Source organism: Scyliorhinus canicula, chromosome 5, assembly GCF_902713615.1.
Source record: "Scyliorhinus canicula chromosome 5, sScyCan1.1, whole genome shotgun sequence".
Lineage (NCBI taxonomy): Eukaryota > Metazoa > Chordata > Chondrichthyes > Carcharhiniformes > Scyliorhinidae > Scyliorhinus > Scyliorhinus canicula.
In genome coordinates, this window is record NC_052150.1 from 140,420,952 (window position 1) to 140,448,002 (window position 27,051).

Here is a 27,051-nt window from a genome sequence, read left to right on the forward strand (position 1 = left end):
TTCCCTGCATTCCTTGCAATCTTCCATTTTGTGTTGGGCAGTGGCCACCCCAGGTGGCTACATTGTAAAGGCCGTACAGCCCACTGGCCTAGCTGTAAGGGCCAGAAGGAGTGAGGCCGTGTCCCGCTGCCTGCACCTTAACTCACCTGAAATGTGATGACTATTAGCGTGGTATGGGCATGTCTTCCACATCATGATTCCTCACGTGTGAGCTAATCTGCATCTTCCACTTCAGGTTCCTGTCCTTCCGCTTCTTCATCTTCCAAGGTACTTTCAAAAGAGAACTTCCATTTGATGTGAAGGGTGCAATAGACCACAATTGTGCAGGACATCCTCTGTGGAGATACTTTAGCGCCCCAACTGAGTGGTGCAAACATTGGAAACACATCCTATGGATGCCATTGGTCTACTGGATGCTGGTGCCACATTGTATTTCAACTCCAAGGCACTCTGTAGAAGATGCATGTGTCATGAGCCAGCATTTGAGCAGGTACCCCGATCTCCAAGCAGCGAACCATGTAATCGCTGGGGGCCTTTGAATGTATGAGGGACTAGAAGTGACTCAGGATGTATGAGTCATGGGAATTCCTAGGGTATATGACACAAACGCGCATGATGTGCTCCTGATGATCACATGCCAGTTGAACATTGACGACGTGGAACCCTTTCCTGTTAATTAACTCTCAATGCAACATGCGTGCAATCAATTGCACCTGTAATTGAGGGAAGCCTGAGATAGCTGGAAACCCCAGAAATCTAGCAGCCTGGATTGTTTAATCAAATGTGAACTTCACTTAATGGTGAGCATTGTGGAGGGCATCTGTAACCGCCTTAATACATATTGTCACTGAGGATTGTGAGGTGCCTCATTGGTCCCTGGTGGATCCCTGGGATGACCTGCAGGCAGAAAATTTAGCATAGCTCTGATCTTCAGGGCCACTGACAGGATATGTCTTGTCATCTGACTTTCCTCAGAGATTGAGGGATGCTCCTTGTAGTCCTTCTAGGGTCGTAATGACGTTCCGTCTGAATAGGAAGAAATGTCAGTATTGAACAACATTAAAAACTCGAAGTGCATGCAGTCTGACTGCTTCTTAGAATGGACATCTGGCTGAGCAAAGACTCCTGAATGGATGCACAATGGGGATAATTGGATTTCACGTGTCAGTCTTACAACTGCTGCCCTACATCTCTCATATCCTCCACCAATCTCTGCCCTGTCCACTGGACTCTTCCTATCTTCATCCAAGACCCTGCCTCTCTGAGACCAGTGAACTGGCTCCACAATGGCAGACTATCTCCAGTGCTTCCTCCTCTGCCTGAAAAGAAGCTCTGTGATATCACCATCCATCCATTCTCACTCCTGCTCATTGTGAGTCCTCTTTAGATCATTTGTTGAGTAATCAACAGGCTGACACAATAACCAACGGAGACAGGAACTTCCTACATTCCCAAATTGCTTTTCTTTCAAATAAAATGATGTTAGAGATATTAATGAGGAGTCCAAAACAACCTTGAGTCAGTGATAATCCAATGAAGAATGCAGGGAAAATGTATTTATCCAGAGAATGGTTACAATGTTGAACTATAAGGGGCAGCACGGTGGCGCAGTGGGTTAGCCCTGCTGCCTCACGGCCCCGAGATCCCAGGTTCGATCCCGGCTCAGTCACTGTCCATGTGGAGTTTGCTCATTCTCCCCATGTCTGCGTGGGTTTCACCCCCACAACCCAAAGATGTGCTGGGTAGGTGGATTGGCCATGCTAAATTGCCCCTTAATTGAAAAAAGTGAATTGGGTACTCTAAACATTTTTAAAATGTTGAACTAAAAGAGAGTTAAGACGATTAATGTAGATGCCTTTAAAGACAGCAACTGATGTACTTATATCTATTTGAGAAGAAGCTAGATGAATACATTAGAAAGAATAGGAGAGGCAGGTAGCTGAAACAGGCTAGTTGGGTCTCATGACCTGGTTCTCTGTCTTGAACTGTATGTAATCTGAGGTATCTCATTCCCGTGCCCATGTACCTGTAAAGATCTGGTTAGATTGTGATGGAGACAGTGAGGTCCTATTTTATCTTCCACACAAGAAATTCTCCCACCAGGTATAGAAACCATTGCAGTCGATCAGTTACATTCTATTTTAGGGGACATGATCCATTCCACCAGATTACTGCTCAGCAGAGAAAGATTTACCTCAGTGTAGTTGGATGTATTACCATTGCTTATGAGCCTTTTTCATATTTCAAAGATGAAAATAAGATCTAGGATTATTAATTGTAAGCTACTGTATTTGCTGGCCCAAACATTAGTCTCCATTGTTCTATAAACGTGTGCCATGTATTCTCAGGGGCCACTTACAAATGCATGGTCCTATTTATCATCAAGAGGCTGCCACTGGGGCCACTGTCCAATTATGGATAGCAGCCGGCCTCCTAGCCCACCTTAGCAGGTCAGTAGCCTGAGCAGTGTGACTGATAGAGCTGTTCATTGCTGCAATTATGGGGGATGGAGGGGGGGGGGGGGACTGCCAGCAGCACCAACATAGACTATGGGTGGTCATTTTGCCATGTTATGCCCCATGTGGGTCATGAAGCAAGCACAGGAATCCACTTGGAGGCTTTCAAAGTTTACCCATCAATCTTCCCACTGAGCAATGTCCTCTTCTGATGTCAGAACAATCCTGGTGGAGGTGGGAATCGCCCCTTAATTGGTTATTTAATTCATTTAATTGGCTTCCAGTCTATGGGTCACCATGCCATTGTGGCTCCCACCACAGTGGTGGGAAAGAATTGTTCTTCTCTCCCAATGCCCTTTTCCACCATTTTCTAAAATCTCCCAACTTTAAACTCATCTCCAGAGGGCTGGTAAAATCAAGCATACTGCCTCTCTCTCTGTAGATGCTGACTGACCTGTTGAGTGATTTCCAGAATATTCTGTTATTGTTTCAGTTTTCCAGCGTCCACAGCATGTATTGGTGTGTAAGCGCAGATTGGATAACACAGCCTGAGGTTCGAGAACCACATTGGTTGAATGTGAAGATTGATGTGGCCCATCGTCACAAGTTTGATCCCTCTGGGTTGATAGATACATTTCTCAGTACAGAGCTGCAGGAGTGTTGAGGTAATACGTGTTTTTGACCCATTATAGTTTGCGTCACTGACTTCTCCACACAAATTGAATGAGGCAAAATGTGTGCTGCGGGATTCTCCGTTGGCGGGATCCTCCGCCCCACTGGCAGCGCGTCCACATCCGCGCTTTTCCCGATGGCGTGGGGTGGCCCACAATGGGTAACCCCATTGGCTGGCTATTGAAACGGAGAATTCTGCCGATGAGGGTGCGCCGCGCAGGAAAACTGGGCTGATAGGTCGGGGAATCCCGCCCGTGATATTTTGGGAGGGGTGTTAGTCAGGATTACTGCGTGAAATAGAATTACCATGGAGCTGTCAGAGTCACTGCTATTCAAGCCAGAGATGATGAGGATTTCTTCTCTCAGAGCTTAGTGAACCGGTGGAGTTCTTTCCCGCAGTGGGCTGTAGAGACTGGGTCGTTAAGTATGTTCAAGGTTGAGATAGACAGATTTTTATTCAATAAAAGAATCAAAGGTTATGGGGTTAAGGCAGGAAAGTATAGTTGAAGATCAGCTGTGATCTCATTGAATGGTGGAGCAGACCCGATGGGCCGAATGGCCTACTTCTGCTCCTATGTCTCATGGACAGTAGACTGGGTCACAATAGAGACAGTAGGTAATCTAGAATATTCCAACAGGCTCAGAAATTGAAGGATATCATTCCTGATTTATAGCAATGGGGATGTGAGGACAGCAGACACCAAATACTTCTTGGCAAGAGAAAATTAAAAATGAAATGGCAATTAAACAAAGAGAAGAGGGCGAGAGACTGTAGCACTCAAATCTTATTTGAGGTGAAGATTGCATTCCAGCTTGCTCAGGCTTTATGAAACTCTTAAAGCAAAATCATGAAGGGATGGGCTGGATCTTGCAATCAGTGATAAAGGAACACATCTTGCCATTTACTGAGAATGTAGCTCTTCACATTCTTTTTGCAGGTTTTGTGCAGTAACTTGCTGACATTGGTGGCTGGATTCGCACCACCGAGGTGGGTAGCTCTAGGTCAGGAAATTTTCCAACTCTACAGATCCACCTCCATATAGCGAGTCTCTTTGGTCTTTCAGTCTGGGTGGGGAGGAGGTGGTCCGGAAGCAGGATAGAGTTTGGCTCTCCGAACCCAGAAGCAGACTGCAGGTGAATTGGCATCACAATGAGGAGGTGAGGCTTTCACAACTCGGACCTGATACAAACAGCTTTCCTGGATGTCAATTCATGCTGAGAGGCAGGTAGCTGCAGGATCATCAGCGTTTGTGGGAGGAGACATCAGAAAGCAGTCATCCGAGTAGAAACTGTAAATATTGGTCACCTAGTTATTACTGATGGACGAGATGGCCCATCCTGGGCCTTACATGGGAAACTATACATTTTGGGTACGATTCAGCCACCGTGTTGTGCCGGCGAGGGTCCGGGTGCACCGAGTGAATCACAGGAAAAGCCAAAATCGAGATTTGCGTCGGGCACCAATTGTTTTGAGGTTCAACCAGCCCACTCCCGATGGCGAGTTCCAGATCTTTCCCAAAGATAGCGAGAAGGTCATTAAGCCTAATTTGTGTTCATTTCAATCTCATTGGTGAGTTTGAAGTCAAATACAGCGGCCTCCTGGGAGTCCACTACCCCATCAGAGGTCATGGCGGGCGCCGTTTAGTTTTCACAAAAATGAGAAGCTGATGCAATGGCCACTGTGGGGAAGTGAGGACGTGAGTAGCCCCTTTCACTTACCAGCATACTGCTCAAGTGCATCGGAGATGCTGTCCAGGTGCTCGGGAAGGCTGTGAGGGGCCGACAGAAGGATTGAGGTAGTTCGTGGAGCTGGAGGGGCCAGGTCGGGGAACGCCCCTGAAGCGGGGAGGTGAGGAGCTTTGCGTGTGTGAAGCCTTCAGGCTATGGGGAGACTCATAACAGGAGCAACCACAGCTACAGCCTATCTGTCCTACCAAACTCGCCAGGACAGAGCCCTGCTGAGGCTTCTCTCATGAAAGTCAATTACACCCCCTTTGACTGTGAGCAGCCTCTAGCTTCACAGCTGAAGGCTATTTCAAAGGAGGAATTAGCCTTGCTGGGATTGCAACTAACTCTCAGGTGTCTCCTTGAGGAAACAGGTGCCACATCCGAGAGAATGATTAGTCGCCTGTAGGTCCTGCAACCTTTGATGCCTGAACAGTGTGCCTGAACTGTAGGATTATCAACATGATGAAGGCAGCCGCCAACAATCAAACACTAAAGAGCTTCACCACTGATGATCCTCTTGCGGCCAAAGGGTAAGTGAATGGATGAGTGGAGGGCAGCTGAGCATTGCCTTCTTAATGTGCTGGCAGAAGTCTAGGGTCCAGGGGTTCATGATCTCGCTAGGAGTGAGTGTGCAGAGCGAGGGTTGCCAGGCCATCTAGCTCACTGGATGGCACTCTGAGAGAAGGCAGGGAAGCCATGGCAAGTGTGGGGGAGGCTTGGGAGATTTGAGGGTCCCTGGATGGAAGCCCTAACTTTGTTGCTCTCTCTCCTTCTCTAATTCCTCCCAGTAGAAAATCTGTTTGCTGGTGTGGATCCTGTGAAGGCTGTCCTCGCTGTGCTTGTAGCAGCTGAGGTGGGCAGATGCCGAAGACGTCACCGCAGGCTGGAGGCAGTACCACATGCGCAGGGGGATGCTGCACATCCTGAAGACTTGGCTGCCCTGGCTGAGGTGATGGCCAGAACAGGAGTCCAGTGATGGGCCAAGGTGTACAGGTATCATTGGTCATTCCATAAACTGACGGACAGCATATGCTGCAGAAGACTCCGTCTCAACACGGTGACAGTGCAGCAACCATGCCATGTGCAGGAAGACATGGCACTCCGTGGAGGAGGATATTTGATCCTGGTGGCCATGATGGTCACTGCAACCCTAAACCACTATGGGTAATTGCAGGGCTCGAGCGGGGACTCGTGTGCATTTCACAATCTTTAGCCCACACATTTGCTTGCGGGAGGTGACGGATGCTCTGTATGCCTGGGCATCAGACTATATCACCTTCGACCTTGACCAGACCCACTAAGATGCCCGACTGCAGGATTCACTGCAATTGCAGGGATGCCCCATATCCAGGGGGTATTCAATGGCATGCAAGTCACCCTGCGAGTATTGGGGCATCAGGACTGCCCTATTTTAACAGGAAGGGGTTCCACTCCCTGAATGTTCAGATCACGTGTGACCACCGCCGAGGATTATGCATGGATATGCCTGCTAGCCTGGGAGCGTGCATGACATCTACATCCTGGGAACTCAGGTGGAGTTGGGGGGGAGGAGAACAGAGCGTGGCAGTGAGGGTGGGGTTGCGAGCAGGCCCACTGTGAAGATCAAAGGGGCAGAGGCTTCACATGTATCAGATGTGAAATGATTTAATGGTGACATTTTAATGTAGCAAATTTCCATTCCCTCTAGCTACAGATAGTGAACTTACCAGTGCCCATTCAGTGCTACTCACGCTTTTTGATCTTCCATGCTTTGCCACAACGTTTAGGTGTATCCCCAGGATGCACATCAGAGACGGAGGCAGCCTGCAGCTTTCCATGCCCTGTGGCCTTTGATGCTCTTGGGAGACGTCTTCTGGAGGACCTGCAGCTGGAGAGCCCGAGCCGACATACATGTGTCACCTTGTCAAGCTCTTCTACCCACTGCCCTTGAGATGCACCGGTGTCAGTAGGGGCGGATTCAAAAGAACTGGAGACCGTCATAATCTCCTTGGTGGCAGGCCCCGGATTGGGCTCCAGTGCTTCATCCTCCCTGAGGGTGCCCAAGGACCCTGGGTGACTCCATGGGATGGAGAGGCAGCTGGATTGAGTTCCAGAAGCCTCAGAGTCATCTAGCACTGCAAGTCCTGGAGGCTCCTCGTTGTTTCCACCATGGTGTCCATGCCCTCAGCGATGGTCCTCTGTGACATGGCCATGGTCTGGAGTGCCTCGGCAATGACCACCTGCATCTGGGACATGTCCCTCATTGACTGGGGCATGATGTTGAGGCTCTCAGCGATGGTCATCATAGACTGAGTCATGCCTTGGACATCACCACTCATCAGTGATGGGGAAAATGCTGGAGTCAATTATTAAGGATGAAGTAACTGAGCATTTGGAAAGCAGGGACAGGATCGGTCCAAATCAGCATGGATTCACTAAAGGGAAATCATGCTTGACAAATCTTCTGGGATTTTTGGAGGACGTGATCAGTAGAGTGAACAAGGATTGGATTGAAGCAGTGGATTTTGTGTATCTGGACTTTTGACAAGGTCCCACATAAGAGATTAGTGAGCAAAATTAAAGCTCAAGGTATTGGGGTAATGTACTGACGTGGATAGAGAACTGGTTGGCAGACAGGAAGTAATGTGGGAATTGTGGGGTCCTTTTCAGAGTGGCAGGCAGTGACTAGTGGGGTACAGCAAGGTTCAGTACTGGGACCCCAGCTGTTTACAATATACATTAATGATTTGGATGAAGGAATTGCATGCAACATCTCCAAATTTGCAGATAACACTAAGCTGGGTGGAAGTGTGTGCTGTGAGGAGGATGCAGGGTGACTTGAATAGGTGGCAATTTCCCTCTGAAGCTCTTGGAGGTCATTTAATCTTCTTCCTCCATTAGATGTTCTTCGTCTTGATCATACTGCCCACACTCACAGCAGCTGTCACTGCCTCCAAGGTGGCATTGCTGACCCTGCTGCTGGTTCTCTGCCCCTCCTTGGGGGAACAGGGTGTCCTGCCTTTCATCCACTTCGTCGAGGAGTCTGGCCAGGTCGGCATCCCAAAAGCAAGGAGCAGGTTTCTGTGTTGTCAACCCCATTTCTTGACTGGGAGTGAGTGGTGAGAGAGTGTTTAAAAGCAGTTCCGCCTTGTTAGCAGTGAGCAGCTGAGGCGCAAGTTGGGTGAATCAGATGGTGAAGGAGCCAGGCATGGTGAGGTCCACTTGAGGGCTCATATTTGGGACTAAGTGCAGGTGAATACAGGCCACAATCATGCCTATGCGGCAGAAGTGGAACACCCCATCAAACCTACCCAAAATTACACTTTGAAATGTTTTGGTTGAATCGCGCCCTTTGATTCTGCCTATTGAACTTATAATGGTAATCATTCACTGTTGACAAAGTTTTACACCATCCAGTCATGCAGATGGCTTCATTTTGGCAGCTCCAGTTGGTCTTGACACTCTGCAATAAGTCACATTAGCATTATGCCTCAAGGGCTCAAGGGCTGTTCTCTGGACCCTGCATGCATATTCTTAACTCTGTAGCCTTTCAGCTCTCATATATCCTAGTGTGGGCTCCCAAATATGTCCTAACCATAGGCCTTGCAGCCATACTGCAGATTTGCATTGCAGGTAAGCCTGACTCAGAGGGTGCAGGCTACCAGGGGCATGTCCACTCATGAACATACCATGCCCTCGTGTAATGTTCACATCTAAGACAAGCACACCCAACAATGACGGTGCTTCCCAGAAAATCAGTGTGTGCTCAATTTAATGTTCAGGTCCCAACATGTGAATGATCACAGGTGATGAGCAGCCGACGAACTATGAAACCTTACTTACTCATGTGCTTTCTTTATTGTGTTATGGGCTAGTGTATGGTCAATTCCAGCCCCCACAGACCCCGGAGTCCCAACAGGAGTAAATTAACCAATAATTTGTCTATAATTTCTGTGATCTGTAGCCCTTGACTGCTCCAATGACTTTTCAGCACCAGATTTGTTTGTGAAACACAAAAAAAACTTCATTTATAACAAGACAGATTAGAAAGTCAATGATTGTCATAGAATATCAGCCAGTTTATCTATTACTCCCACCCTTTTACCATTCCCCCCTCTACCCAAACGCACACAAGACAGACACATAGGGGAAAGAGATAAAATGATAGGGATTAGAATGGAAGCGCGATGAGTGTCCTTGTTGTTGATATTGAAATTGTTGTAACCACCTATCTCCCCAGGGCAAGAGTGCTGAAACACTAGTTGAATTGCTGACAAGATTTTTCTGGCTGCAACATTCAGGCAGGACTGTTAGGCTGTAGAATCCCGTTTGGCAAGTCACTTTCATTTTTATTCACCTGGGTCTTCACCCAGGAGATCCGCCTCAGGCCTCTAATTCTCATCTGTTTCTCACTCCAGCAGACTGACCAACAGCTTGTCTCAGATAAACAGCATCAGAGAAGCAACTTCCACAAGGCCTTAGAGAGGTCTGGTAACCTTACAGGCAGGAAACACTCACAGGCTAGATGGAGAGGAAAAGCTGGCTGCTCCGTTTACCTGGAGTGAGTCCCAGTGCCCCAGCCCAGGTAATGGAGAGAGATTCACCCTCTGAGAGACAGCCTTCATTGGTTCTGTCCAAAACAAAATGAAACTCAAGATTCAGGTTTGCCTGCCTTTGCAGAACATTCTGGAATGGACAACACCAATTAGCATCGAGTGTTAGTTAAGACCCGGGAATACAAAGTAGCTAATTGGCTGCCAGCCAAGTCCATCAAGATGAGTCTTCATTGGACCAGACCAAACAGTTCAGCTTGCCAGGGGTTTCCTGAGGCCAGATCAAACGGCACATTTTGCCAGGGGAAGATCACAGAGAAGATCCCTGGGCAGCAGAAGCCCAGGAATACAAGACACTCTGTTCTATGACCAGGACCTGCAGCTCATGCTCCAGAGAGTTGAAGGCTGGAGGAATACTCTGACTCCTGCAGGGAGAAGGTTACCACTGTCACAAAGAGCGCATGTCAGGAAATTGTAGTTACACTGAACTTGATTGAGTTGTTTGGCAGAGGCATACAGTTGTTGCTCTGATAGATGTCAGCTGCCTGACACATCAGCTCCGATACATTTGACATGCACCTCTTCTCTAACATGGACGAATAAATGGCCACAACACATCCTGAATATCCGAGAATTCATGGGATGGCATGTGACCTCTGATCCACCTCCACATTGATGATGTTTGCCTCTGGATGTGGAATAGAATGGCCTTATAACCCTCTATATTGTGTACTTGCAAGAGATGATGGCTCACAATGCTAAACAGATGGTTCAAACCAGGATGAGGGAAATTCGTGCAGTCAAGGAGAAGGCTATGCAGGTGGCCAGGGTGCCTTCTGAGCCCAATATCAGGGATGGTGAATTGCCCAAACAGGTGCCAAAGATAGTGTTAGAGGCACATTGGAGCATGGTCTTAGTGGGGGGGGGGGGGGGGGGGGGGGTGATGATCTTAGCGCACAAGGAACTATTGTGTACGGATATTGAGAAGTTGGTTCCTGGTGGCCAAGAAGATGGGATGATTAATGACAGAGGGAAAGTAGGCCTTGTGAGAGTGTTGATGAAAGGGCAATTGGGATTGCAGTGCTGCTATCACACTTTAATTGATTTTTCACATACGCCAGGTAATGAGAGGTAATCTAACTGGTAGCCTCACTCCCCTCCCTGAGGCACCTGCCCCTGGCCCCTTCCTTTCACCCTTTGGACATTTTCACCTCATTGGTAGTGGAAAGGGTTGCTGACTCATGACAGTAAGGTTGTGGAGCATGTAGCAAGTCCCCACTCTTCTTGAGACCCCCTCAGTTTCCTAGTGCATAGCTCTTCCAGAGCATCCAGACAATGGAACTATTGTTTCAGTTCTCCCACTTAGTTTATCAATGCCTCTTTGTAGAATAGTAAGAAGTCTTACAACACCAGGTTAAAGTCCAACAGGTTTGATTCAAACACGAGCTTTCACCTGAGGAAGGAGCTGCGCTCCGAAAGCTCGTGTTTGAATCAAACCTGTTGGACTTTAACCTGGTGTTGTAAGACTTCTTACTGTGCTCACCCCAGTCCAACGCCGGCATCTCCACATCTTTGTAGAATACCACCTGTAGCTAAAAGGAGCTGCATTACTGAAAGTAAGTAGCGTGCAGCCCCTTGCCCAATGGGGTTACCACCTTGTTATTATTAGGTAGAAACCTGGAAGAAACAGGTTCCGTCCAAAAATCCACAACTGAAAATGCCTTTGTATTAAAAATCATCTAGGCTCATTGTAAGAAATTAATAATTTTGAGGCCCATACGTTTATGTTTGTTGCCTTTTTAAAATGTGTATTGCAGATGCCAGTTGGATTGCAAAACTTTTAATTGTATAAGTGATGCTTGTCATAAAACAACTGTTAGTATGTTGTAAAGTATAATTTTCTGTGATAGTCTTGTAGAGTGTCGAATTTTGTTTGAAAACTTCGATCAACTTTCTTTTGTCAACCAGTAACAGAAATGTACATTTTGCTGATTAGCAAATGCTTTCACAAAGAGAGTGGGAGGGACTTTTCAAGCACAGAAATGTTTCTTGTACCAATGGTTGGGATTGGTGAGACTGGTAGAAAAGATGTACCTTAGTAGAAGACTTCTAACTCACTATCGAAAGTTCAATGATCAAAACATTTTGAAGTGAAATTGAGAGATATCAATCAAACAAACTGAGCTGAAGGCATTCCAGTAAATTTTTGAAAACACACAGAAACAAGAACATTTTTTTCTTCAAACCATTATCCTTTACTTTTTTATATGACTCAGAAGAAATTATAATAGTGCAAACACTCAGTATAAAAGTTATAATTAGAAATTTACATTCACATCAAACATTTCCATGAATATTATCCACTTTTAACATAAAAGGTAGGACAAATATTTGATTCTTTAGGTCATTCTTACAGTTCCAAAAGAGACTGAAAGATATTCTACAATATTCAATATGCACATAAAAATAGACCCGTATTTAAATATGGAAAATTAGCAAGCTAACTACAGTTTAAAAAAACACAAACACACAGCAGTGTTTTTATTTGTGTGATAAAGCATAAAATAAATGATCTGTAAAACATTTGACATAATACAGAGGCCACAACATTAAAAGATGTTACAGTCCCCAACTTGCTTCTCTCGCCTGTTGAGCCGCAGCCTTCCTCATTTGATGCCTGACACTGTGAAAGTCTCAGAAGTCAGTAGTGCAGGATGAACCCATTAACATCCTGCAATCTCTACAGAATGTTCAATATATATTATTACAGCTGAAGTTTATTGCTACAGAGTAATAGTTATGGTGCTTGGGGAAAAAATTGTACAGAGAGGTTCTCACCACTCAGCAAGTGCTCTGTCACTGTAAACTGCCAGTAACCTTCTGGCAAAGATTACCTAAATTTCATGGAATTCCATAGCTTTGATATTTGATAGGTCTGAATATAAGTTATGAAGGATAATAAAAGAAGGAATACTGCAACTTTCAGAGCATGTAGTAGTCATGCTTGCGTAAGTAAAACCTTGTTATAAAAAAATTAATGAAATATTCACCTGGCATGTGCTTTTTCAATGTCATACACAATCCACACAGTATAATTAATAAAATTATTTACAGAAATTACATAGAATAAATTCTTACAGAGTATGATATGAAAAAGGCAGACCTTGAAAATGTTAGACATATTTGAAAAAGAAAACAAATAAGGCAATATTACACAGATATTTTCATAATACATGGAACTATCGATTGGCCACTGAAGTAAAAATGAGCACTAATTTTATAACTAAAAGTCATGTGATAAAATGTGTTCTGTACATTTAGAAAACATGCAGAAACTTGAAAATGTACAAACTAGTTAAGGTTGATTCAGATTTCTAAGATTCTTCATTTTATTTAGAAAGAAAGAGAATTCTGTATGCCAATAATGTAGTTCTTTGCTTCTTCTAACAGATAGTTAGCCCTTAATATTCCATTCCAAGAATTGTATTTTGCAACAAAACCCAAAGTTTAATCTTTGGTTCAATCGCAGCGACTCTTGGCGCTGATGACCCATATCCTCCTGGGGTTTGCTCCAGGCAAACAATCCTCTCTTCAGAACCCAACTTCCAAATGCCAAAATCTTTTGGAAGATCAATGCATCGTGTCATCATTAATTGATTTCCATCGACGTACCAGCTCAAAGTGTAGACTTCATTTTTATTCCAAAATACATTATGCTTGTTCAACAACTGGTATGGGTGGAAGATAATGCACAGATCGATTTGTTTGCATTGTAGCAGCCTGAATTGCTCCAAGCCCAGCTTTTACTGTGAAGCTAGCTACTGAGGACACTGAGGGACAGGTTGCTGCTAGTTTTGCTCTTCCATCTGGATATAATTTCCTCACTAAATTTGTTGAGCTTATTTGTGGATTCTCATTCACTTTTCCTTCAAGGAAATAGGTCAGCATTTCTCCTTTTCCTTTTACACTGACTTTGCCCCGACAGACAAACTCAAAATTCTGTTTGTTGAGCATCCGATAAACATCTTCTGTTACCTGGAGATCAGTAGTTAGAGAGAATTGTTATTACACATCACACACACACACTTCAAAAACTCTAATTTACCAATGATTCAGCAAATGAATCTGCTAACACCCGCCACATGCACAGTGGACACTTGGTGGTGTATGTCAGACATGAGCTTAGATTTGAACTGAATCCAGCCATATATGTGGGGCGAAATTCTCCCAAAGGGAGACAAACAGCCAACGCCGGAGTGAAACCCGGAGTGTTTCACTCCGGTGTCGGAGGCCGCTCCTCACTCCCTATTCTTCCCCCCCCCCCACCCCGGAGGGCTAGGAGCGGCGGCGCGTGAATTTCACGCGCCGGGCCTTGACGCGGCCGGCGGTGCCTAAGTGACATCACCCGCGCATGCGCGGTTGCCATCTTCCCCTCCGCTGCCCCACAAGACAAGGCAGCTTGATCTTGCGGGGCAGCGGAGGGAAAAGAGTGCGTCTTTTAGAGACGTCGGCCCGACGATCGGTGGGCCCCCCCACAGGCCCCACATGCAGCGGTCACGCGATGTTCACGCCGACAGCGACCAGGTGTGGTTGGCACCGGCGTGAACCGGTCGGGTTAGGCAGGCCACTCGGCCCATCCAGGCCGGAGAATCGCCGGTCGCCGTTAGAAACGGCGAGCGGCGATTCTCCGAGCGGCCTGTCGCAAAACGCGACACGCCATTTTGGGGGGGGTTGGAGAATCGCGTGGGGGTGCCAGGGCGGCGTGGCGTGATTCACCCGGCACTCCCGCGATTCTCCCACCCGGCGTGGGGGTCAGAGAATCGCGCCCGTGGATTCAGACTATTCAACAAGGTCGACAGTGCCCCTGATGAAGGTTTGCTTTTCTGCAAAGCCTTGCACTTACAAATAGATGCAGAAGCCATGCTGGCCTGAAAGCAAATCATTTTGGGGCTTTTTGGTCAAAAATAGAAGTTTGAAGGCATCCTTTGACAGTCCCAATGTCCTGCTCTTGAACAAAAAGAAAATATACCTTCCTTACTCCATTGGCCTTTGCTGTCTGAAACAGATGAGCTGTGTGCAAGGTGTACATCTCTTCTGGGTACCTTCAAAATTGGTGCCTTTCTGATGTTTAGGGAGGAAATAAAGCAGGAAGGTGGTGAACTCCCTCCAGCTTCACTATATCTGTTGAACCTGCAAGTACTCCACCCATCACCCACTACCTCCCAACCCATTTCCATCTCATCTGACCTGGTCCCCCAGAGGAATTTCATTAAATCACTGAACAGCACAATGGAGACTTTTCATGCGTCTGCAACTCCACAGCTCTGAGAGCAAGATATTTTCTTTGTTTATTGGAGAGGAAATTAGGACATTCCATAAAAAAAATCAATTGTTATGACTTTTGTTTAAAGAAACTGATAAGACACAAAAAATGACCATTATTTCATATTTCATTCCAAAAATGTTTGTATCAAACAATGATCAGGGCCGGGATTCTCCCCTACACTGCGGGGCGGGGGATCCCGGCGTGTTGGAGTGGCGTGAACCACTCTGGCGTCGGGCCTCCCCAAAGGTGCGGAAGTCTCCGCACCTTTAGGGGCCAAGCCCTCACATTGAGGGGCTAGGCCTGCACCAGAGTGGTTCCCGCTCCGCCAGCCGGAGCCGAAAGGACTTCGCCGGCCGGCGTATGTCCGCGCATGCGCTGGAGCGTCAGCGGCTGCTGACGTCATCCCGGCGCATGCGCAGCGGAGGGGGTCTCTTCCGCCTCCGCCATGGTGAAGACCATGGCGAAGGCGGAAGAAAAAGAGTGACCCCATGGCACAGGCCCACCCGCCGATCGGTGGGCCCCAATCGCGGGCCAGGCTACCGTGGGCCTGCCCGCGCCGCCTGCTCCTGCCGGTATGGTAGGTAGTTTAATCCACGCCGGCGGGAGAGGGTTGACAGCGGCGAGACTTCAGCCCATCGCGGGCCGGAGAATCACCACGGGGGGCCCGCCGACCGGCGCGGCGCGATTCCCGCCCCTGCCGAATCTCCGGTGGCGGAGAATTCAGGACACGGCTGGGGCGGGATTGACGCCGGCCCCGGGCGATTATCCGACCAGGCGGGGGGGTCAGAGAATCCCGCCCCAGGTTCTGTGATACATGGGCAGATCAATATTTATACTTCTATTTTTAATTGTTAATTACATCAGAACAACTTTGCAACCGATCTGAGGTCAATGGTTTGCACATTGAACTGAGGAGGCAGAAGAATTAAATATTTTGAATAGTTCTTTTCTTAATTAATGATTGTATGTCAGGTTTCCAGGAAGCTGCCTAAATGCATGTATCCTCTTCATTCCCAGATAGCAAAGCTGTTTGTTGCTCCAAAACACTTGGATGGTTGGTGTTATGATACGCATAAAGCAATTCCTTACATAATATTATACACAACCTCCGACCAACAGGTGACAGTGTAAACTCACCAGGTGAACCTGTGTCTGGGGAGTTGGGACCAAGCAGTGTTGGTGCATAGATGTATTTTGCAGTAGCTCTATAATAGTTCGTGTTAGTAGTTTGTTATTTTATTTATTCTAGTTCTCTTTACCACGTGGTTGTTTCATAATAAATTATTTCAACTTGATATTCTGTCTTTCATCATTCATATCAGCCAGTCTACAGAACATGACATGGTATCAGGCTGGATGATTGACTAAGAACAAGAAGACTCTGAAAAATAAATCCAAACTCTTAAAGATAACTTTGAAGAAGAAGTATGAAAACGCATCTTTTTTTACTGACCTTGTAAGCTATTGGCAACTGGTGCTCAATGCACGGTTAAATGTCAAAGCACAGTATGGAAGGTATTAAGGCACCTCAACAGCTTGGGATTACTGGTGATAGAAACGAGAATTGGAGGGTGTTTAAGCAACAGTTCAAATTATATGTGGCAGCCCTTGGTCTGCAGGCATTGCCTGACGAGAGGTGTATCACGTTGCTGCTCACTATAGCAGGTCCCCAAGCGATCAGATCATTTTTGGGATCTCCACAATAAGGTGAGCGAGAGGCTTCAAAGGGAAACAGAGCTTCAACTCGAAAATGCTATCCAAATATGTCACACTAGTGAGCTTACAGCAAAACAGATCACCACATTGAATCTCTGGCATTTTGGCATTAAGGTAGAAGAGGCGGCCAATGCCATTAGTGTGGTGACGCAGTCAAATAAAAAAGGTGCTGCCAGTGCGGGTGGCCATTTTAAGCAGCCAACCCGCTCCTCCATTTTATACCCGCAATGTGGCAAACGCCATTTGCCAGGACAATGTTCAGTGTTTGGAAAGATGTGTTCCAACTGTAACGGCAGAAATAATTTTGCGATGCAATGTTTTTCCAGGAGAAGGCCTGAACAAACAAAACGTATCAACACAGTTCATGAAGTGTGCTTCGAAGCCAAATTTTTTGTCGACATGATTTCCAGTGAAGACAAAGAGACTCAAGCCAAATGACAATGCGTTTGTAACAATTTATAGCAATAGTGAATTAAAGGCAAATAATCAAAAGGATCAATGGACAGTGCCATTAATGATAAATGACACAGTTATAATAGTCAAACGCGACACAAGTGCGAGGGTCAACCTCATCAATCGGCCTGATTTTAAAAAGCTGCAAATTGAACTGAAAGTAGTTAACAATACGGTATTGTTAAGAGATTACAATGTTTTTTTTAAAGTTAGTGTATCCAATTCATTTTTTTCCAATTAAGTGGCAATTTAGCGTGTTCAATCCACCTAGCCTGCACATCTTTGGGTTGTGAGGGCGAAACCCACGCAAACACAGGGGGAATGTGCAAACTCCACACGGACAGTGACCCAGAGCTGGGATCAAACCTCGGCGCCGTGAGGCAACAGGGCTAACCCTCTGCGTCATTGTGCTGCCTGAGATTACAATGGTGATGAAATCATGACATTCGGAGCATGCAAGCTCGATGTCTGTATAAAAGACAGAATTCACAAGTTGAAATTTTCCATTGTGGCGGTGGAATATAAATTGATTGCAGTAGAAACGTGTGAGGAACCGTAGATAGTCAAATGGATCTACACTGCAGGCAGCTCTTCACTGTAGCCCTCATGCCTCAGGAGACTCCATACTAAGTGATTTCCCAGAGATTTTCCAAGGTATAGTACCTTTCCAATTACATTACCGTACAAAATATAATTAATGGAGAACACAAAGCCAATGATTCACATGCCGAGTCGTGTAGCAGCTCATTAAAAGATAAACTATGCGCTGAACAGGAGAGAATGACAGCTTTGGGTGTCATTACACGCATAGAAGAACCTACAGACTGGGTAACCTGAACCAGTTGTGTAAAAATCAAAGAAGAAACCAACAAGGACATAGTTTTACAGATGGTGAGACAGTATCTTCATGAAGGATGGCCCAGAGGATCCTGCTCAAGCTTTCACAATGTAAGAGCAGAGTTGAGTGATGCAGATTGACTTTTGTTGCGATAAAAGAGAATGGTAATTCTGAAATCGGTGATTCTGAGCAAAATCCATGAAGGGCACACGGGAAGAAAAAATGTAAGTAAAGAGCTGAATGCATGTGGTCTATTGGCCGGGTATCATCCGATATATTGAGGCAATGGTAGGAAACTGCACACGGTGCTGGAGAGTGACCGTCTGCAGACAGTGCAGGAAGCACACAAACTGCATACGGTGTAGAATGCTTCAGTTAAAAGGGTCGAAAGAGACCCTTACCCCAAAAGTAGAGAGGCTACCACTCTTTCAAAAAAAAAGGCAAAGGAGAGATTTCAGGCCAAATCCACAAAGAGGTTTGACGATGAATTTACAAAAAGTTTCAAACCATTGTAATGCAACCACCAGAAGAAGCGTGCAACAGTCCTAAAATAGCTGAAGAACATAGGGAACAACTACAACAAGATAAAGACCCTGCGATACATGAAGAACAACAGACAGCATCAACAACTACAAAGAATGAAATTTCACAAGTTCAGCAACCACTTAGAAGATCAACCAGGCTGCGATGCAAATCCAAAAGACTGAACTTGTGATACGCTGTAAACACTCTAAAGATGTAAATAGTTACGCCTACCATATTGAATTGTAAAAAAAATAATCTAATGAATGTAAATAATCACATTTCCCAAAGGAAAGGATGTGATGACATGCATAAAGTAATTTGTATATGATATTATACACAACCATCGACCACCAGATGGCAGTGTCAACCCACCACGTGACCCTGGTCGTGATTCTCTGACCCGGCGGCGAGTCGGAGAGTCCCCGGGGGAGCGTGAGAATCGCGCCTCGCCGCCCCCTCCCTATTCTCCGGCGGCATTTTTCGGGCGCTGGTGGGATCACCGCCACGCCGGTTGGGGGCCGTTGACAGCGGCCGCTCCGGCAATTCTCCGGGCCCCGATGGGCCGAGTGCCAACGAGTTTGGCCCAGTCCTGCCAGCGTAGATTACTCACCTCACACACGGCGGGACCTGGAAGGTAAGTGTGCGGGGGCCATCCTGGGGGGGGGGGGGGGGGGGGGGGGTACGCCACGATGGCCTGGCCCGCGATCGGGGCCTACCGATCAGCGGGCGGGCTGGTTCCATGGGGGCCTACTTTATTCCGTGCCGGGACCCCTTAGGTTTCCGCCATAGTGCCCGGGGGCCAGCGTGGAGTAGGGAACCGCCACGTATGCGCGGAAATACGCCGGCCATTCCGTGCATGCGCGAGATCACGCCGGCCATTTTGTGCATGCGCGGGCCGTTCCCTGCCAGCTGGAGCAGCGGGGACGGCTCCAGCGGCAACCTAGCAGACACAGGGAGAATGTGCAAATTCCACACGAACAGTGACCCAGAGCCGGGATCGAACCTGGGACCTCGGCGCTATGAGGCAGCAAGACTAACCCATGGTCCACACAAAACTGGCCAGGGCTAATAGCATAAGAAACTGTCAATGAGAATGACAAACCTTTGCATGATGCCACTGGAAAAGTGAAATTAAAGAAAGGAAACATAATTTTTCTGAACCACATGTTGAATTTTTACTGCATGGCAGGCTGGCAGTTAAGTATAGGGACCTCCAGTGTTGGAACAAAAAGAAACCTGCAGATGTTTAAAAAAAGAAACTGTAGAGGGTAGTAAAAAATGTAGAAGATTTTTTAAAAATCAATTAGAAACATTGTCAGTTTAAGTTAAAAAGAAACAAAGGGCATGAAACAAAATAATGGGCGCGATTTAATGGAAAAAGTTTAGTCTCATTTATGGCGGGTTTTGGTGGGAGTTTCCCGTTGCCTCTTCCGGCGAGTTCCGCACCGCTATCTGATGTCACTTTTTGGGCCCTGGGGAGTTTCTCACCAGTTTAGCCCACACTCAGAGTGGGATATACCCACCAACCCGCCACCTGTTTCTCGGTTATGGAGGCAGCCCGCCAGCGGGATTTCCCATTGACTCCACGCCTCGTCGCCAGAAATCCCATACAGCGCGCGGGACCAGAATATCCCGCTGGTGTGAACAGCCAGTAAATGCCGTCCATAGAATTTTTTCATCACTGGGGAACGGAACTTAAAGATCAGGCCACCATTTTGAAAGGGTGCCCTGATCTCTAAGTGAGCTTGTGGGCCCCCCACACCCCACTCATGAGCAATGTCACCACCCACGCACATGGGCATTACCCCACACCCCCTCAGGTGAGGATACCCTGCTATGGGGGCCAAGGGGAACACTCTTCAGGTCCCTCCGCAACCTCATATAGGCCCCCCTTCCAGGACCCTCAGTCGTCACCCACTCCGAACTTCCCAGAGGCCCCTTCTTACCTGCCCACATTCCTTCCACCTTTCATACCCCCCTCCACTCTTCTTTCATTGGCATGGTCCCCCTCTGGTTCTGACCTTTGGCAGTGCCACCTACGCACCCTTGCATTACCACTCTGGCACTGTGGCAGTGCCCTGCCAGCTTGACAGTGCCAAGGTGGCAGTGTCAAGGTGCCAGCCCTGCAGTGCCAATTTCTTCACATTCCAGAGGTAGGGCCAGGGGGCCACCCTGCATTAGCCCTGGTATCCCAGGGGTCTCTGTTGACCTGGGAGACCTCTTCCGCCTGGTCCAATTTTGTGTGGACCGTGGGTTAGTCCTGCTGCCTAATGCCGCTGAGCTCCCAGGTTCGATCCCAGCTCTGGGTCACTGTCTGTATGGAGTTTGCAGATTCTCCCTGTGTCTGCATGGGTTTTGCCCCCACAACACAAAGATGTGCAGAGTAGGTGGATTGAACATGTTAAATTGCCCCTTATTTGGAAAAAAATGAATTGGGTAACACTGAAATTATTTTTTTTAAACTTTTATGTGGACCAGTACTGAACGGCCCTTGGTTAGGGACTCCCTAAGGAAGGCAATAGATACCAGGAGGCCGGTAGATACCGGGTAAGTAGGACTTAAGAAGGATTAAGGCCTACTTACGTGAGCGAGGCATGGTCCCACCCATCGTCGGTGGGTTCCTGATCCTGACATTATGCGGGACCTGGGTAGATCCTGTGAGGAATCATGGCTGACGGAAGCCCGTGGGAACCTTCAACTTGGATCTACTGGCCATGTTGCACGCCCCTTGGGGCATGACGTGGCTGGTAGAGCACACCCAATAACAGAAAAGAGCTAGTAAATCAAAATTACAAATTATAAAATGGCTGGCACTAGAAGCAGTATTAAATTTTTTGAAAGGACCCTGGAAAAGTGCGGGAAATCAACAACAAATAAATTAACAGGCTGCAAACAGACCCCCAGTGCGCAAAAAAACCCAGAAGAAAGCCTGCAGTAGGTTGGAAAAATAAGTAAGAACCGCGCAATTATTAAAAAAAAATACAGCTGCAATCAGGTCTTCCAAGAGAAATTATGGGGAAATACCGAGAATCAACCAGCAGCTGCTCAAACAATTCAGAAACAAACTGGTGACAGTCCTAACGCAGCAATACACTTAAAGTGGCAACATAGCACCTGTCGAAAAAAGAGAAAATAAAAGTCTGAAAATGGCCACATTTCCGGGATCATTTTGATGAGACTGTCGAACATTGAAGCTCCTGCACTGAACGTTTTAAGTTTTTTGTCGTTGAAAATGGATTGGAAAATGATAGAAAGGTGGCAACTTTTTTAAGTGTAATGGGAGCTAAACATTTGGGCTTATTGAGATGTTTGGTGCTGCCTGACATACCAGGCACAGTCACATAAGGACATTGTCAGAGTCCTGGAGACATATTTTCCCCCTCAGCCATTTGTAATAGCAGAAAAATTCAGGTTTCACTAAAAGAAACCAAGAGGGGAGAGAAACAATGGCACAATATGTTGCCGTATGTAAAAAGCTCATTGAACATTGTGAATTCAATGCAGTGCTGACCAATCTCCTCTGTGGCAGGTTGATCTGTGGCTTTCGTAATGAAGCAATCCAGAACCACGTCCTGACTGAGGCTAATCCCACCCTGCACAAAAACAGAGAGATTGCACTCTCCATGGAGCTTGCTGCAAAAGAAGCACAGAAGCTGAATGTGGCAATTCAACTGCCTAACATGACAACTGAGCATGCAACAAGATAGCAAGCAGCCAGGAATCATAGATTCATAGAACCACTATAAGACCAAAAGATCATACGACATAGAAGCAGAATTAGGTCACTTGGCCCATCGAATCTACTCCACCATTCAATCATGGCTGATATTTCTCTCATCCCCATTCCCCTGCCTTCTCCCCATAACCACTGATCCCCTTATTAATCAAGAAACTATCTACCTCTGTCTTAAAGACACTCAATGTTTTGGCCTCCACAGTCTTCTGCAGCAAAGAGTTCCACAGATTCACCACCCTCTGGCTGAAGAAATTCCTCCTCATCGCGGTTTGAAAGGATCGTCCCTTTACTCTGAGATTGTGTCCTCTCCTTCTAGTTTTTCCAACAAGTAGAAAAATCCTCTCCACGTCCACTCTATCCAGCCCCGCAGTATCCTGTAAATTTCAATATGATCCCCTTCATCCTTCTGAACTCCAATGAGTACAGACCCAGAGTCCTCAACCGTTCCTCATACAACAATCTCTTCATTCGAGGGATCATTCTTGTGAACCTCTTCTGGATTCTTTCCAAGGCCAGCACATGCTTCCTTAGATACGGGCCCCAAAACTGCTCACAATATTCCAAATGGGGTCTGACTAGAGCCTTATACAGCCTATTCCTGGTCTTGAATTCTAGCCCTCTACAATGCTGAAGGTGGCTTTTCAGCCCATCAAGTCTGTACTGACCCTCTTAAAGAGCACCCTATGTTGGCCCACTCCCCTGTCCTATTCCCTTAATCCCACCTAACCTTTAGACACACCAAGGGGCAATTTAGCATGGCCAATCCACCTACCCTGCACATCTTTGACTGTGAGATGAAACCGGAGCACCCGGAAGACACTCAAGCAGACACATGGAGAACGTAAAAGGTCCATACAGTCACCCAAGGTTGAGGCAGCAGTGTTAACTACTGTGCCATTGTGCCGCCCATGTTGCAATTGTTCAAAGCTTGGTCAGCACCCACTGACTGTTGGTGTAAAGACTTTGAATGCCATCAGTACAGAATGATTGTGTGGTGATATGCCTATGGGCCATATCATATTGGATGGTGTAAGACCTCCAACCAGCAGGTGGCAGTACAGACACCCCATGCGGTCGCAAGACCAAGGTCATGTGACCTGGGACCCGTATATAAAGAAAAGCTTATCCGGCCATCTAGAGATCATGAGATAGAGGGTAATAGGATGCACAAGCAACAAATCAGCAGAAGGTGTAAGTTCCAGCAAAACTCCATGATAACGTGCTCTGTATCAGATTCTCATCCTACTGCACGAGACACAATAAAAGGTTCTTGGTTTGGACAGATCAAAGTGTTTGGTGAGTTCATCATAAAGTACAAGGGACCAAATACAGCATGGTACCCGGTCTCCCCATGTCTGCGTGGGCTTCTTCCGGGTGCCCCAGTTTCCTCCCACAAGTCCAGAAAGATGTGGGGCGGAATTCTCCGCTCCGGGGAAAAATCGGGAAGACCGTCGTGAACTCGGCCGAGTTTCACGACGGCCTCGGAGGCCGTTCCTCTCACCGTATTCACCCCCACCCGGGGGGCTAGGAGCGGTGCTCCGTTATTCTCGGTGGCCAGGCCTTGACGCTTGTGTCAAGGCGGCGCGCCGAGAATGATGTGGCGGCGGCGCCTATGTGATGTCAGCCGTGCATGCGCAGGTTGGCCGGCTCCAACTCACGCATGCGCGGCTGACGTCACGATGGCTGACGGCTCAAACCTGCACATGCGCGGTGGCCATCTTCCCCTCCGATGCCCCGCAAGACGTGGTGGCTTGATCTTGCGGGGCAGCGGAGGGGAAAGAGTGCGTCGCTTTGAGACGCCGGTCCGACGATCGGTGGGCACCGATCGCGGGCCAGTCCCCTCCCGAGCACGGCCGTGGTGCTCACTCCCCTTTCCGCCCCCCCCCCCCCCCCCCCCCCCCCACAAGCTTCAAATGGGCCTTTGGCGCCCATGTTCACGATGGCAGCGACCAGGTGTGGTTGCCGCCGTCGTGAAACGGTTGCGAATGGCAGGCCGCTCGGCCCATCCGGGTCGGAGAATCGCCGGTCGCCGTGAAAAACGGCGAGCGCCGATTCTATCGAGCGGGGGGTTGGGAGAATCGCGGGGGGCGCCAGGGGGCGTGAAATGAGTCGCCCTGCTCTCCCACAATTCTCCCACCCGGCGTGGGGAGCGGAGAATCGCGCCCGTGCTTTCAGGTTCACAAGCACTCGAACTATGTAACTCATTTGTCTTTAAAAGTGAGGGGGATCAGAAGAACTTTGATGAAATAATGAAGCGCTTCGGCAAGCATTGTTCCTATATAATGATCATCAGATCACAACGTTAGGAGCATGTGAACCCGCAGTAACTGTCAAGGAAAGAATGTGTATGATTACATTCTCCATAATGGAGACAGAGTGCGAATCGTTCATAGGAGTGGATGTGTGTGAAGCGCTTGGGCTCATTAAGAGGGTGTACACTGCAGAAAGCATAGCACCCCACCAACATGCATCCGTAGAATCTATCATGAAGGACTTTCCGGAGATATTTCAAGGCTTTGGCACTCTGTCTTTCATGCACCACATCCAATTGAAGGAGAATACAAAGCCAGTTGTACACACGACGAGATGTGTACCTGCTCCACTGAGGGACAAACTGAAGGCCGAGTTAGACAGAATGACGGCTCTAGGAGTCAGACTCCTACCGACTGGGTTAACTTTATGGTGTGCGTAAAAAAGAGGAATAATGACCTGCGGATATACATGGACCCCAAAGACCTGAACCTTAACATCAAGAAGGAGCACCACCCAATTCCGAAGAGGGTAAAAATAGCGAGTGGGATGGCTGGAACGATATGTTTCAGCAAATTGGACACGTCACAAGGTTTTTGGTGGCTCAAGCTGGACAAGCAAGCTCAAGGCTGTGTAAGTTTAACACACCATTCGCGCGCTACTGCTTCCTGAGGATGCCATTCGGCATAATTTTGGCTTCTGAAATTTTCCATCGTGCCATGGAGCACATAGTTGATGTTTACCAGGCATCTGCGTTTATGTCAATGATATAATAATCCAGGGGTCCATGCGCGTGACGAGCATGACAGAAGGCTTCTCAGAGACCTACAGCGGATAAAACAAAATGGCCTGAAGCTTAATAAAGCAAAATATCATATCGCGGTTGATAGCATTACCTTCCTGGGGGACAGGCTCTCTGCAAAAAGTGTGCAGCCAGATAATGAGAAGATAAAGGGCATTTTGACAATGCCACATCCTACAGACAAAAAGGAATTCTACAGATACCAAAGATGATCAACTTTGTTGGCAATTGTATTCCCAACCTGGCCGTTAAAATTTATCAACTACGAGATTCGATAAAAAGGATGCTGTTGTCCATGGTATTCCAGACATGAGCAGCAGTGGCAAGCATTGCGAATCTCGCTGACGACAGCGCCAGTCCTAGCGTATTTTGACACGACGGAAAAGACCAAAATATTGACTGTGCGTCTAAGGATGGTCGAGGAACGGTCTTGCTGCAGCAGGGTGCAGACGACAGCTTGCTGCCTGTGGCATATCCCAGAGCAATGTCCAGGATAAAGTGCGTATGGATTAGTCAAGGGTTTGGACATGTTCTATAATTATGTGTATGGTCTTCCGACATTTCTTGTGGAGACTGACCACAGACTACTTGTATCCATCGTGCAGAAGAATTTATGCCAGATGTCCCCGAGGATCCAGCACATGGTGATGAAGTTCCAGCGCTACGATTTTGACTGAATCTACACACATGGCAAGCACCTGGCTGTCGCTGACACGCTTTCTCAAGTCACGGGCATTAAAGAAATACACCTGGTTGATGAGGATGTGCGACGACATGACAATCTCTTCACTGCATCTCTTCCAGTCTCCGATGAGAAGTCGCGCTTAATAAAGGAAGAAACAGCCAAGGACATAGTCCTACAAAAGGTTATCAAATGTCTCCAAGAGGGATGGCCTGTGGGTTCCTGCTCCGGGTACTACAATGTGCAGTCAGAGTTGAGTGAAGGAAACGGTCTTCTATTGTGACAGCATTGGATTGTGATTCCGCATTCCTTGAGGCCACTCATGCTCAAGAAGCTCCATCTACGGCATCTGGGCATTAAGAAGTGCAAGCGCAGGGCCAGGAATACAATTTATTGGCCAGGCATCACCTAAGACATTGCAGGAATGGTCGACCAAAGAACAAAGAACAAAGAAAAGTACAGCACAGGAACAGGCCCTTCAGCCCTCCAAGCCTGCCCTGACCATGCTGCCCGTCTAAACTAAAATCTTCTACACTTCCGCGGTCCGTATCCTTTTATTCCCATCCTATTCATTTATTTGTCAAGATGCCCACTGTGATATATGTCAAAAATTCCATGTAAGCAAAGCAAAGAGCCAATGCACACGGGTGAAATCATCACAAGTCCGTGGCAGAAGGTGGGCATTGATCTATTTCACTTCAATGGAAAAGACTACCTTTTGGTTAATGACTATTTCTCAAATTACCTGGAGGTTGCACAATTGGCGAACTCGACTGCTTGGTGTGTTATACAACATGCTAAAGAATGTTTTGTCCGGGGTGGCATTCCAATCATTGTCATGTCTGACAATGGTCCCTTGGTCCCTGTTTTAAAAATTATGAGTGGACTGAATTTGCCCGTCACAATGATTTTAGACACATCACTTCAAGTTCTCTCTATCTCCAGTCAAACGGGAAGGCAGAAAAGGGCATGCGCATTATTAAAAAGCTGCTAAAAAAATGTAATTGACAGCCACAAAGACATGTATCTGGCACTTTTGAGCTATTGTTCGGCACCACTTATCAATGGGCTCTTACCAGCACAGCTGCTCACGAATAGACAGCTGCAAACAACCCTACCTTCCATTGCAGCTCGCCTTGTAGTTCGAGGATTGGAAACAACTTTTTCACAAGAGGAGGCAGAAAGGGTTCTACAATAGATCCACAAGGAAGTGCCAGCCACTGCATGCAGGTGATACGGTCAGACTGGACGATGCCAATGGAAATGCCAGGAGGACAATGGAGAATCTCATCATTTCCAGATTATCTTGAGACGAGGCTGTATCCATCAGCTCGA

General features: G+C 47.2%; 1 protein-coding gene across 1 annotated transcript in view; it reads right to left on the minus strand.

The window, feature by feature from the left end:
- Positions 1–11,629: 11,629 nt before the first annotated feature.
- Positions 11,630–27,051, minus strand: part of LOC119966299 (adenylate cyclase type 1-like) — a 419,500-nt gene continuing 404,078 nt past the window's right edge. The window contains 1 exon segment of the mRNA XM_038797774.1: positions 11,630–13,423. Within this exon segment, the coding sequence (XP_038653702.1) occupies positions 13,100–13,423 (324 nt within the window). The 3' untranslated portion in view covers positions 11,630–13,099.